The following is a 13,237-nucleotide window of genomic DNA, read 5'->3' on the forward strand; positions in this document are numbered from 1 at the left end:
CCTTTCCTTACCTGTTTAGTTTGGGCTTCAACTTTTATCTTCTACACAGATTTTCCTGTTCATGACATTTATAAGATGAGGGAAGCTCAATGATTTCTCATGTACTTGAGTCACTTCACCAGTGTCCAGCACTTTCCCCTGGCTTGCTATAGAACTCCCGGGCATTTATTATTATATTAATGGCTTTAGCTTGATGAAGTCCCTGGGAGATAAAGTGATGTTTTCCACTTTGTGATGTGAGAGCTCATCAGTGGCTTCTGATGCTGCTGTGACCAGCTTGGTCAGCCCAGTGGAACATAGGGGTGTAGCTGGGTGGGCCTGTGGCAGGGGCTGGGTGAGCACTGCCTTCAGGGAGCTCATATTAACACAGGACAGAATGTTTTGGGCTGGAGAAGGTCTCAAAGCTCATCCAGTTCCACTCCCTGCCATAGGCAGGGACACCTTCCATTGTCCCAGGTTGTTCCAAGCCCTGTCTAACCTGGCCTTGGACACTTCCAGGGGCAGGCACAACTTCTCTGAGCAAACCCATGCCAGGGCCTCACCACCCGCACAGTAACTTCTGCATGTCCTCACCTGGGTGGCTTAGAAGAGCACCTTTGCTCCCCACAGTCCCTGCTCCCACGTGTCTCTGGGTCTTCTGGTCACCAGAACAGGGATGATTTAATGTCAGACCTGTTCACTGGTGCACACCTGAGAAAATAGACTATCCTTGCTTCTCTCACCTACTGTTGAAGAGTCACTCCACACTCAAAACCTCATGTGGAAATAATTTTGGATATTTCTAGTTCCTTATTAATTGGTCTCCATCTAATGAAGCAGTTTTATGCACCATGCAGTGTTGGCTTTCTCTTTCAGTTAACATTACCTACAAACAACTAAAGGGGTTTTTGAAGTCTGTCTGAGCCCCAGAGACCTTAGCATGCCTCATATGGAGCTGCCTGAAGCTGTTTCCCACTAAACAGGACAAGAACTGTAACTGAGAGGTTGTTTTGCTTTCAATAATAAGCATGTCTGCTTTCAAGAATATGTACTTTATGAATGCAAAGTGCCTGATGCAGAAAGAATGGAGGAATAATGGGCTCAGGTCATCAAGCCAAGCTTGATGTTAAATGTTTTATCTTCCAAGTCAAGCCAACAAAAAATACCTGTTTTGATGTCTGTTTCCAAGTTCAGGGAAGGAAGGAGTGATAGAACAGTGAACAGCAGCAAAACCTTTGGCTTCATTTTAACAAAGGATTTGGGTTATTCCTGCAGTTGAAGTGAAAATTGAAGTTGTGATACCTGAGAAGGAGAGAAGCAAGGAGGAGATGTCACCCAATGGGAAAGCCAGCCCTCTGATCTACAAAGTCAATGGGACTGCCCGGCACTACCACCTTGAGGAGCATCCAATTGCCAGCAACCCCTACCACAACCCAAAGGATGTGGTAGAAGCATCTGTGTGCCACGTAAAGGATCTGGAGAATGGACAGTAAGTGCCAAAGGTTTTTGCAGATAAAATTCGAGAAACCTTCTAAGCTAATCTGAATGCCCTGTCTTGTTCTTTAGGGTTGTTGGAGATGATAATTTAACTTAGTAAGCTTTTTTAATCTTAAAAAATTACATCATGGACAAGTGACAACTATTTTTACCAGAAGGTCTTCTGTTCCCTGCATGATCTGCACTGGGACTTGTCTCAGAAAGAGGTGATGTTCTGTAGCAGAATTTCTCAGAAGGCTCTGCTCAACTTGTGTTAACCGACCTAGACATTTTAAAATAAATTTACAGCCTCAGTGATTTTACAAAACAGCAGGAGAAGCACATGGGTGGAGCTGATGGGGCAGGTCATGTGCTCCATCCTGTCTGCAGTGCCTGGCTCTTTCAGCCGAGCTCCTAAATTTGCTGTTTCACTAAGGATGCAGATCTTTTGCAAATGACAACACACTTCAGCTGGGCACATTCAGTGCCCTGATTTAATATTCTGAAGTCTAAAGAGTGCCTGTCCTAGTCACTGTGCTTTACAGGTGCCTCTTTTCTGGGGTAGAAGTATAGGTTCCATTGACATCTCAGAAGGCTCTATCTGTATGTAAAAGAAAATAGTTTGGAATAGCTTTTGTTCCAGTGAGGGAGCAATGTAAGGTGTGTGGGACACAGCAGGAGTCTGGCAGCTATTTGCTTTAAATTGAAGTATTGCTTGTGATAGTATCCAAGAACAATCCATATACTATGGGCTGCTTTGTGCTAAACTTAAGAGGTTTCAGAGGCCATAAATTAATTTTCTTAGGTAAGTTCATCCAGGAATAAATGTGGGTTTTTTTCATTGCAATGAGAATTTATGTATTATGCCATTCTGCAAAGGGATGCACTGGACTCTCTTGGATTAAATTTTCACATGATGTGGAGCAGTTGAGGTTGCTTGGCTTGTATCCTGGTTCCAACCAGGACAAGGTTAATTTCTGCAGTAGCCAGGAGGTGTGTGGCCAGGACCCAGAGGTTATTCTATACAACCTCATCCTATTGCTGGGCCAGGAGAAGAGAGTCTCTTGTGGGAACAAGTGTTTCCTTCTAGCTGAGTAACTGTGGGGGACAGAGTGTGGTGCACAGGATCCTGGGGTAATGCTGGTTCCAAGGCCCAGGAAGTGGGGTGGTGAGCTCTGACCTCTGGGTGAGCATTTTGGCATGTGTCTCGCTCTCTCTTTTGTACACTTGTGTTATTAATATTCTGGAAGAGGCAGGGCTAGAGACAATCACACAGTCCCTGTCTCCGTGTGAGTTGTGGGATATCCAAAACAACTTCAGCTGCCAGTCAGGAGAGCCCCTGGCGACCTGACTGCTCCAGTGCTGGGATATCGCGGCCCATGACCTGGAACTAAGTGGTAGTGAAACCAAGGAACTGGGATCCCTGTTCAGGGTGTAGGCACTGACAACGTGTTGGGGGTTAGGATATTTTCGGGTTTTTTCCCCTGCAGAATTTAGTCCTGTAAGTTGATAGGAAACAAGAACGACTGGGTAAAAGAAGTGACCGGGTAGGAGAAGTGACCAAGCTCGGGGAGGAGAGCATCTGGCTGCACGCCTCTTATCTGAGGTATCTCTCAGAGGGGCTGAGATACCAAGAAAATTGGGCTGGTAAAAGATGGAGCTTTAAGAGCTCTAAGAGAAGGGGCAGCCACTAGTTCTCTCCCCTTCTCTCTCTCTCTTTGCTTGGAGAGGTAGGAGTTGCTGCTTGTGAGAGGGAATTCGCTGCCACTGCTAGAGCCCAGCCCAGTCCTGCTTTTTCTGCTGTGGGGTTAGCCTTTTGCTTGGGATAGCAGGCACTGAACCATGACCTTATCAACTGAATAAAGGGCTTTCACCATCTGCTCCAGAGCTGGGCTGCCACAGCCCCACCCTCACCATTCTTTTACCACTGCTCCGAGTTTTCATGGCACTGTAACCTGCACCCCCTGCCCTGCCAGGACGCCCCATGGTTCCAGCTACAGCTGCAGAGTTCAGTGCATCTCGTCTACTCCCTGGGGATGTTTTTGCTCATTCCTGCCATTCACCTTGCTCTTCCCAGAGCTGTGCTGGGGCCCTGGGAGCGGCCGCCCCTTTGTCCACCCCGGCCCGGCCCGGCCCGGCCGCCATCGCCACCCGCTCCCGGGCACAGCGCCCCCTGCCGGCGCGGGGGAGCGCCGCAGCCGCCCGGCCCGGAGCCAGCAGCGCCCCTGGAGGCCGCGCCCGGAACTGCACAGAGGGGAAATGGCCGGCGGCCGAGAGAACGCTGGGTCTGAGTCTCTGCGGCTGCTCGTGGCTAATGCCACAGCTGCTGTTGTTGGCCTTGCTGCACATACTCGTCAAGAGCTGCTGCTCCTTCTCCCATCGCTTTGTCTGAAAGCCCCTTAATAATTTGGAGGGAAGGGAGTCATATATTCCATTTCAATGGAGGCTCCTGCCTTCCTTAGAAGACCTGTCTTTCAAACCAAGACACAAGGGAATTGGGAAGAAGACAGAAACTCTCATCTCTGGAGGTGGCTCCATCAAGTGTGAGGGAAAGGTATTGTCTCAAAGATGTCAGATTCCAATGGATGTAGCCAAAAAACCACCTGCTTTGTCTCCACCAGCCAACAAGGAGGAGACACAGGCTTTCCCAGGAGCTATGGGTTTTTGGAGGATGCATATTTCAGAGTACAGTCAGATTGTCAGCCCTCTCATCATGTGACATGGGAGAAGAATTATTTAAAGTGGGGGGTCTTGAAGAACAAGAAGCCTTGAAACAAATTAAACAGGAGATTGTTGATTCAGTAGTCCTTGGTCCAGTCAGGACAGGACAGAGTGACAAAAATGTGCTATACACTACAGCCAGGAAGAATGGTCCTTCTGGAGCCCCAGGCAGAAGGTACCTGGGGAGACTTGAGGACAATCCCCGCAGTTCTGGAGCCAAGTATGCAGAAGATCTGAGGCCTGTTACACCCCAAATGAAAAAGAGATACTTGCAGTTTGTTAAGAGGTTTGATCTGCTTCAGAAGTGACTCGCACTGAAGCACTGCTTCTTCTGGCATCCCAACTGTCAGTGCTGGGCTGGGTGTTCAAAGAGAAAGTCTCTGCCATACATCATGCCACTGATGTTACCTGGAGTAAGTGGATTGGTCTGATCACACAGCGGGCTTGGATGGGAAACCCCAGTACCCCATGGATCTTGAAAATCATCACAAACTGGCCCTAAGGTGAAAATTTCAGACTGCCATCAGAAGAGGAGGAGGAGAAGGTGACATGTGCTGAGGAGGCCCCACCCATATAACCAGCCATCTGAAAATGAGCAGCAGTGTGCTCTGTTCACTGACAGTCCCTGCCTTATTGCAGGGATGCACTGAACACGGGAAGTTGCTGTACGGGGCCCTGCACGGCGAGTGGCAGAAGGTATTGAGGGACAAGGTGGATCAAATCAGGTTGCAGAGTTGAAATCTTTTCAGCTCACTTTGGATGTTGCTGAGTGAGAGAAATGGCCAACACTATCTCTACAATGACTGTGGGGCAGCCTGGAACGATGGAGAAAGACCAACTAGCAGCACAGAGAGAAGCCCACCTGGGCTGCTGAACTGTGGTGAGACATCGGTACCTGGGCAGAGGAGTTGGCTGTCAGAGTCCATCATGTGGATGCACGTGTCCTTAAGAGTCAGGCACTGAGGAGTGTTGCAACAATGGGCAGGTGGATTGAGCTGCCAAGATTAAAGTGTCTCAGGTAAGTCTGGGCTAGCAGCATAAGGGTACACTATTTCTGGCTCAGTGGGCCCATAATACCTCAGGCCATCAAGGCAGAGATGCAACATGGCCTCATGATTAAGGGGTGGACTTAACTATGGACACTATAACCTGGGTAGTCCATGACTGTGAAAAGTGTGCTGTGATCAAGCAGGCCAAGTGGTTAAAAAGCTCCTGTGGTCAGGGGGTGGTGGTCAATGTGAGTATGGGGAAGCCTGGCAGATCGATTGCATCACACTGCTGCAAGCTCACTGCCAAGGCAAGCATTATGTGCTGGCAATGGTAGGAGGCATGACTGGGTAGCTGGAGACATACCCCAGGCTTTACACCACTGCCTGGAACACCATTTTGACCCTTGAAAAACTAATCCTGTCAGAATGGAGTCAGACAGTGGGACTAATTTCAAAAATATCCTTATAAACACCTGGGCTCTGTTAAAGGTTCAGAGGAACTGGGCTTATTAACACTGACCAAGGTGTTATACCTTAACAATACAAGATATTGAGTGGGTATACCATATTCCCTGTCATGCACCATCCCCTGGAAAAATGGAACGGTGCAATGCACTGTTTAAAACTACATTGAAATCAATGGGTAGTGGGACCTTCAAACACTGGGATCTATGTTTAGTGAAGGCCACATTGTCAATTAATGACGGAAGGTCCACCAATCGAGCTGGCCCTGCCCAGTCAAAACCTCTATGTACTGTAGAAGGGCATAAAGTCCCTATGGTGCATGTGAAGAAAGAACCTGTTGAGGAAGTAAGTTTGGATCCATTCTATCTCAGGCAAAGACAAACCTATCTGTGGGATTGTTTTTGCTCAAGGATGTGGGTGCCTTTGGTGGGCGATGCAGAGGGACAGAGAAATGCAATGTATCCCTCAAGGAGATTTGACATGTGGAGGCGTGGGTGACCTACTGCCACCTGTGCAGGTGAGCAGTGGCAGCAGGGCTGGAGGGGAGTAGGGCAGAGCACAGGCAGCAGCTGGAATTGCCTTGATGGTGGAGTGAAGAAAAAGGGGGAGACTTCGAATACTGGTTGCACAGGGAGGGTTCTGTTTCAGGGGCATACCTGGTCTATGGAAGGTGTCTTTGCCCATGGCAGGGGGTAGAATGAGAGGGTCTTTAAGGTCCTTTCCCACAGAAACCACCCTGTGATTCTGTGAAACCAAAATTGACTGGGGAGCAGGGAGTATGATGGACAAGAAGATTTGGAAAGCTCTTCTGGCTTCAGGGAAGGTGAGGAAGAGCTAGCTGCAGCCTGTGAGAACATACTTGGCTGCAGGTGGCCATAGCAGGGAGCTTTAGCTCCTCAGCTAAAGCCTGGGCTAGGAACTGTCATTGTTCTGGGAGCCGGTGTCATGTGCATCAGCTGCTGCAACATGCTATGAGCATGACAGCAGACGTGCCAACACTGGGCATTTTAGGTTGAGAATAAGGTGTTTTCTAGCAGGCTGAGTCCAGGTCAAGATAGGAGTGCTGTGAGACGGTCCCACAGCTCATGTAAGCAGTAGGCCAAGCTGAAGGAGTCCCCTTGTGCTGGTACCCAGAGTGATTTTCTGGGATGTCCCAAGGAGTGTGCTGGGCAAGGGTGTGTGTGGGCATGGCATTGGCACAGGGTGCTGGCATGAGGCTTGGGGCACCACTGCCTTGCATTAATGGAGTCTGCAAGCACAGAGTGTGCTTTCTGCCCAGCCTTTATGTGTTTCTGCTACCAGCACAATCTCAGCAGAACTGAGATGCAGAAAGATACTGGAGGATAAACTGGTGTTACTGTACCCATCCAGCCTCCCAGCAGGCTAACTGGAGGGACAGAAAACAGCCCCCCCATGCTCTCACAGCTCTCAAGCAAAGGTCCTTTGCAGGCCAGAGCTGAGATTTACCTGTGCTTCCTGAGTGGGGAGTGGGGTGGGACAACAGGACAAATTCCCAACTGAGTAAACAGCTCAGTGTACAGGGCAGTGTAAATCATTCTCTGGATTACTCTGGAGTGAGTGCAGGATGGGAGCCTTGCAGGTGGCTGTGTGCTGGCTTGAAGACACCAGGTCTTGTTTTTGACTCTCAGTTCACACAGCTCCTTGGGTAAGCTGTAAATTCTTTAACTTATCATATCTTCCCAGGGAGTTATGGTTGCCATTGAACAGGTTTTATCAGCTGAGGAATGCAGCAGGACTTGTACTGCTCCCTTCCCCTTGTGCAGAGAGAAGAGCTCCAAGTGCTGAGTGTCCTACTCGGGGAGGGAGCAGAGCTGCATCTCTGAGGAGCCAGGTGGCCAAATTAATGGGGCAAAGGGCAGGAGTAGTGAACTCTGCTGGTTTTCACCCAAAGTGGCAAGGAAATTAGGGAATTGAACATTTGTCATTGGTTGATGCAGGTGAAGCATTTGCCCAAAGTCTGGCTTGAGGTGGGTTTGAGAGTGGAACAGAAGCGTTGGTTCTGATCTTCATGGCTTCAAAGCAGAGTGGAGCAAGTGTCTGTGTAGCCTGGGGGCAAATAAGGGCATTGAATTGGGATGTTATCTGAGAAGGAATGAGCACACAAAGTCTGTCCTATTCTTCTGAGACCCTGGAACCTGGTGTGTATGACTAGCATTCCAGAATCACACATGGCCAGTGACTTCCTTGAGCAAGTGGGGTTTGCTATGGCCACAGTGATGTGTTTGGCACCCCAAAGGCAAAGTGCTGGGATAGCTGTAGAGATGGTGCTCTTCATGCAGTGGTAGCAACCAGGATTTCCAGATTAACATCAAGCTGTGTAGGGATAGGCTTTCTGGCTGGAAGAGGGGAAGTCTCCAGGGAGCAGCAGCTCTGTGTTACCTGTCCAGCTCTGTACAAAATGAGGGCTGTCTCCTCACCTCTTTCTTTCCTCCATGGTTAGCTGGAAGACTCTGCTCTGGGAAGCAGCTGCTGATAGTTGCACTGGAAAGAGGTTCAGTGCTTCAGGCAGACCATGGATTGCACAGAGTGTGTTGGGACTATTGGTTGGAAAGGGAGCATCTGAGAGGTGGGAAGAGACAGGATATGCTGAGAGGAAGGTCTCATGGAGCTGGTGGAGGCACACTGAGAGGGCAGAGAGTAAACATCTGCTCAGTGCAGAGCAACATCAGCATCACTCAGCAACACTTGGGCACTGCTCTGCAAAGCTGTGGAAGAGTCTCTGGCCAAGGTCTGGGCAGGTGGAGGAGTGGAGGCCTCAGTGCTGGAGCCTTCTGCACCCCAGTCTCCAGCCTGCAGAGAGGATCAATGAGCAGCCTCCTGGGAATGATGAATGGTTGAAAGACTCTTGCTCCTGTAGATAGTGCCACTGACTGGTGTAACATGGCTACCAGCACAGTCTGCAGGGCATGGGAACTCTGACAAATATAAGCACGCTGCAGTGCATAGCCTATGCTCAGACAATCTGCAGCAGGCAGAGCCAGAGTTTCTGGGCACCATGGTGGAGGCACAACATCCCTACATCCCTGGGAGATGCTGTGGACAAATTCACCTGTGTGCGGGTGGTGCAGAGGTGTGTATTGCTCAGTTTATCCCTACTGGGACAGAAGGCTATGGAGCATCTCTTGGACAACCCAAGGGTGGTAGAAAGGATTTTCTAAAATTCTGCTTCTGAGTGCTAGTGGCATCATCAATCACTCATTCATTCAGCAGAGGGGTGTGCTCAGTAGCTCTTTCTGGCTTGCAAACAAGATGCATGATCAACAAGGAGATGCTTTTGTCCAGGATGGGGCTGAATCTCAGCCTGGCTTAGCTTGTCAAGGAGGGATGTGTGGCCCAGTGAGCCTAAAAACTGCCAAGCTCTGTGTTGTAAACAATTCCTGCTGTGCTAATCATGCTTTGATCCAGGATCCCACACCATGGAATTATTGAATCAGAATGGTTGGGGTTTGAAGGGACTGTTAAAGGCCATCTGGTCTAACCCTCTGCCATGGGTAGGAACACCTTCCACTAGACAAGATTGGTCAGAGCCCCATCCATAGAATCTCAGAATATCCTGAGTTGAAAGGGACTCAGAAGGATCATCCAGTCTGACTCGCAGCCATGCACAGGACACCCCACCAACCCCACCCTGTCCATCCCTGGCAGCACTGTCCAAAGGCTCCTGGAGCTCTGGCAGCCTCGGGGCCGTGCCCATTCCCTGGGGAGCCTGGGCAGTGCCAGCACCCTCTGGGGGAAGAACCTTGCCCTGATATCCAGCCTGACACTCTCCTGGCACAGGTTCATGATGTTCCCTCATAATTGCACTGTACTTCCATTTACCATCAAAGTGTTTGGCTGAGGCATTGGTGAACCAGATGTCTTTAATTTCAGAGTATAATGTCACTGCAGGAACACCAAGTATAGCACTAGGCTTTTGTAGCTGTTGCAAAGCCAGCATATCTGGGATCATGGCTGTCTGTAATTTTGCAGGTTTTGTTGGGCCTTCAGTTATATCCATTAGACCTGTGACTCCTGAGACACGTGCACAGCATTTGTGCACTGTTGGTCTTTGTGCAATCCTACCTCGTGGAGCACAGCTCTTCTTAATACTGGCTAACAGATTAAAAGGTCTTTGGATTTGCACAGATTGGTGCTGTTGATTTTTTCTACTTGTTTAAGAGCTCAGAGATAGTAATCCCGTTTCCCGCTCAGAGTGTATCTCTTCTCAGGATCTTTTAATGCTGCAGAACTGAGCCCTAATGGTTGTTTAGGTCTGTGTGGGCCTTTCTGGAACATGTTACAGTAAGCCCCATGTTCAGCAAAACCCCATTCAGCTCTTACAGGATCATTGGAATGAACTGGCCCAAGTGATGAATATATTTTTAACTCTTCTATTAGCGTTTGTAAAGCCTTTTCTGACTATCAAGCCACCCCTAAGTCTGGCTTTTGCTCATTAATGCATACAATGGTCTTTTTCTATAGAAAATCCAGGAATGTGATTTCTCCAGTATCCAGAAATGGAACCATGAAGAACATGTATTTTACATCTAGAACTGCCATCCATTTGTGTGTAGCTGCTTGCAGGGTGGCACTGAGACTGGCAGTGTTTGGGATAAGTCTTTCTGTGTTGGCATTCAGCCACCAATAATCAATCATTAAATGCCACCTCATGTCTGGTTTCCTCACTGGCCAAACAGGAGGATTTTAGGAGGTATGTGTCCTAAATATAATACCCCTTTGTTCTAATTTTTTAATAGATTTTCTATTTTTTTCAGAAAATTTATTATATGCAGTTTTTTGGTTGGGATGACCAAACATTCCTGTTTTGCAATTGCCAAACTTCTTTTGAGGGCACCATATCTTAAAATGTTTTCTTAATGATTTGTGATTGCAAATGTGTGTGAGGTCATTCATTTTTCCCCAGCTAGCCATAAACAGACTTTGACAGTGAAATATATAATACTTTGTCCTTTGAATCCTGCTAGATGGACTCTCTTTATTTAAAACTTAAATTTATTTTTCAGCATCTGTAGGGGTGATCAGAGATATTTGGGCTCCTGTAGTAATTAAAATTCAAATGTTGCTTTCTAGGTCCTACTGGTAAGTAGATATGGGGCCCATCCTTATCAGACCATTGATAAGTCATAGTGAGCTGGGTGAGAAGGCCCAAAGTTCACCTAGAGCTCAGTATTTTTTTCCTTTTGTGTTTCTGTTAACTCAAAAGAACTGGGGAGGTTTTCTTGTGGAGGCTTTCCATTACTTGTGTTCTCCCCATCCTTCACCTCTTTGATTAAGTCTGCTGTCCTGCATTGGACTGTCCCCGAGGGCATCACAAGGGACTCTTGAGGTCACTGCTGTCATCCACATCTCCTTTTGCTCTTCCCAGAAATAAGCAGAGTTTTGATCTTTTGTTTCTCTCAAGTAGGGTATGTTTAAAAGTCCTCACCCAGCATTCTGGAGGTATCTGTATTTAAGTTTTTAGGCTCCTCTCAATAGCCTGAGTTTGCTCTCCAGGATGACTTTCCTAGCCCATTTTCCTTGTCTGGTTCCCAAGACATGCAAGAATTTTGCCCGTGTGGGGATAATCGCCTTCATTAGGCATTATATCTCTTCTAATTTCATGTCATCACCCCACTAAATAAATTTTTATCATTACAGGGGCAGCTCTCGATAGAAGTCTTAATTAGATTAATCTCTGTGGAGATTGGGGTGTTTCTGCGTTCACATCAAAGCTGCCTTTGTAACAGCAGAGATTTCATTAGGTGACCATATGGGTATGGAAGCTGGGTCTCCTCTTCCCATAACATTTATTCCCCCTGCCCAATATGCAGCCTTGCTGGTCATTGAATAGGGTTGATTGGCAAGCTCAGGTGCAAGATTTAATAAGATTTCTGGCTCCCAGTGTCCCTTAGCTTGAGTTCCATTCAGCAATATTCTAGCTTCCCCAGAAATTCCCTCTTGAAAAATACTCGGTTTCTGACTCCCATAATTTTCTTCCATATTTTTCCTGTAGATTTGCTAGTTGCAGGGAGTCCCAGGCCATAAGTTCTCTCTGTGTTCCTCCTCTGACCTCCTTGGGGTTGTTTGGACACTTTGGTCTTAATTATGTGTTGCATTTTAAAATCTGGAACCTCTTCCTCTCTAGGAGGTGAACATTCAGTTGTTTCATCAGAGTTCCATTCTCCCTCATCAGAATTTTCATCAGGGCTTTCCCAAAAATCACCATCCCAATCCTCAGGTGATACTATTAATTTCCACATTTTTTCAGCATTGGGGGCTTTTTATAATATCAGTTCTAATTTTTCTTCCAAGACTTTTGTCTTTTCTTTGAATTCTTTTAGCTGTTTCTTTAATTGGTCATTTTGATAACTGTAAAGACAGTTGTACATATTTTCTGTCTTTTATTTCCTCTCTCAGATTATTAGTTTCTTTTATGATTTGTTCTCTCCATTGCCATGCAGCCTTTAGCATAATCTCACTACATGGCACATGATACCTCCTCCTTTTTTATCTTCCAGTGATACCTCTTTTTATTTAATTCTCTTGTATCCTTTCCCTCTCATACCAATTGCTCACTGACCAAAGATTATCAGTGTCAATGTGTGTCCTGTGCTGCCGTAAATATTCTGTTAAGCCTTTTGTCTCTTTCTCAAAATTATTTGCCATCCTGCTGACTATGTCAATTTGTCACGGGTGGAGTGGGAGTTTCAGACAAAGTTTGTGAGAGAGGCTGTTGTTGAGTCAGGAGGTGCAGAAAGGACCCCCTGCCTTTCTAAAGTCCTTCTCCAGGAGAAGCCTTGGTGTGGCTGGATCCCTCATTGACAATGGTTTAAGTCTAAGGAATTACAAAGGTGTGATTGAACCTTTGTACAACTTTGTCCTGCAGGGATAGGGATGGCAAATATATATTTGTATAAAAATAAATTATCTATTATGATAAAGATTAGACAAAAATGTCTTAATCAGAATCATGAGAATCATGTACTATACAAGATAAAAGCTAAAACTAATAATAGGGTAGAGTAGAACAGAGTGTATTAAAGTAATTCTATTAAAGCTGGAACACACCATGATTATGAAATAGAGACTGATGTCACTCACTCAGACCAACAAGCATGGGCAAATCTCCTTTGCTCACTCTTGAGGAGTGATCTTGAAGGGTGTCCCCACCCCAGGGAGGAATCTCCACACACACTCCAAGAAGGAATATGTTAGAAGAACCTGTTATTTGTAAGGAGCAGGACTTTTAGAGTAAAAAGTGATTGTCAGTCAGATATCTGCAGGCCAGCTGTTCCAGCTTAGCATTTTTAGGTAAGGATAATTCACCATATCTGCCCCATCTTCCTCTTGCTATCAGAATGTTTGACTTTGGGGTCAATGAGTCAGACTGGATTTAGCATAATTAAAGACCAAAAGCAGTGTGACACTCCCTCTCAGTTCACCACTGACAGCTTTGCAAAACTGAGTGTTGTTCGAGTTGTCTTACCCTATTCCAGGCAGAGCATCCTGCTACTCACATTATAAAAACTTATTTTTTATATTAATCTAAACTGATCCTCTTTTCATTTAAGACCATTTCTCCTTATTCTGTGAGCAACTGGGAGATT

General features: G+C 46.8%; 1 protein-coding gene across 3 annotated transcripts in view; it reads left to right on the forward strand.

Annotated features, from left to right (window-relative positions):
• Positions 1-13,237, forward strand: part of AIFM3 (apoptosis inducing factor mitochondria associated 3) — a 55,650-nt gene that overhangs the window by 16,331 nt on the left and 26,082 nt on the right. For all 3 annotated transcript variants that reach the window (XM_039726103.1, XM_039726101.1, XM_039726100.1), the window contains one exon: positions 1,255-1,468. In XM_039726103.1, the coding sequence (XP_039582037.1) occupies positions 1,255-1,468 (214 nt within the window). The remainder of the gene's footprint in view (positions 1-1,254; positions 1,469-13,237) is intronic.

Source organism: Passer montanus, unplaced genomic scaffold, assembly GCF_014805655.1.
Source record: "Passer montanus isolate IOZ18808 unplaced genomic scaffold, ASM1480565v1 scaffold57, whole genome shotgun sequence".
NCBI classification, from domain to species: Eukaryota; Metazoa; Chordata; class Aves; order Passeriformes; family Passeridae; genus Passer; species Passer montanus.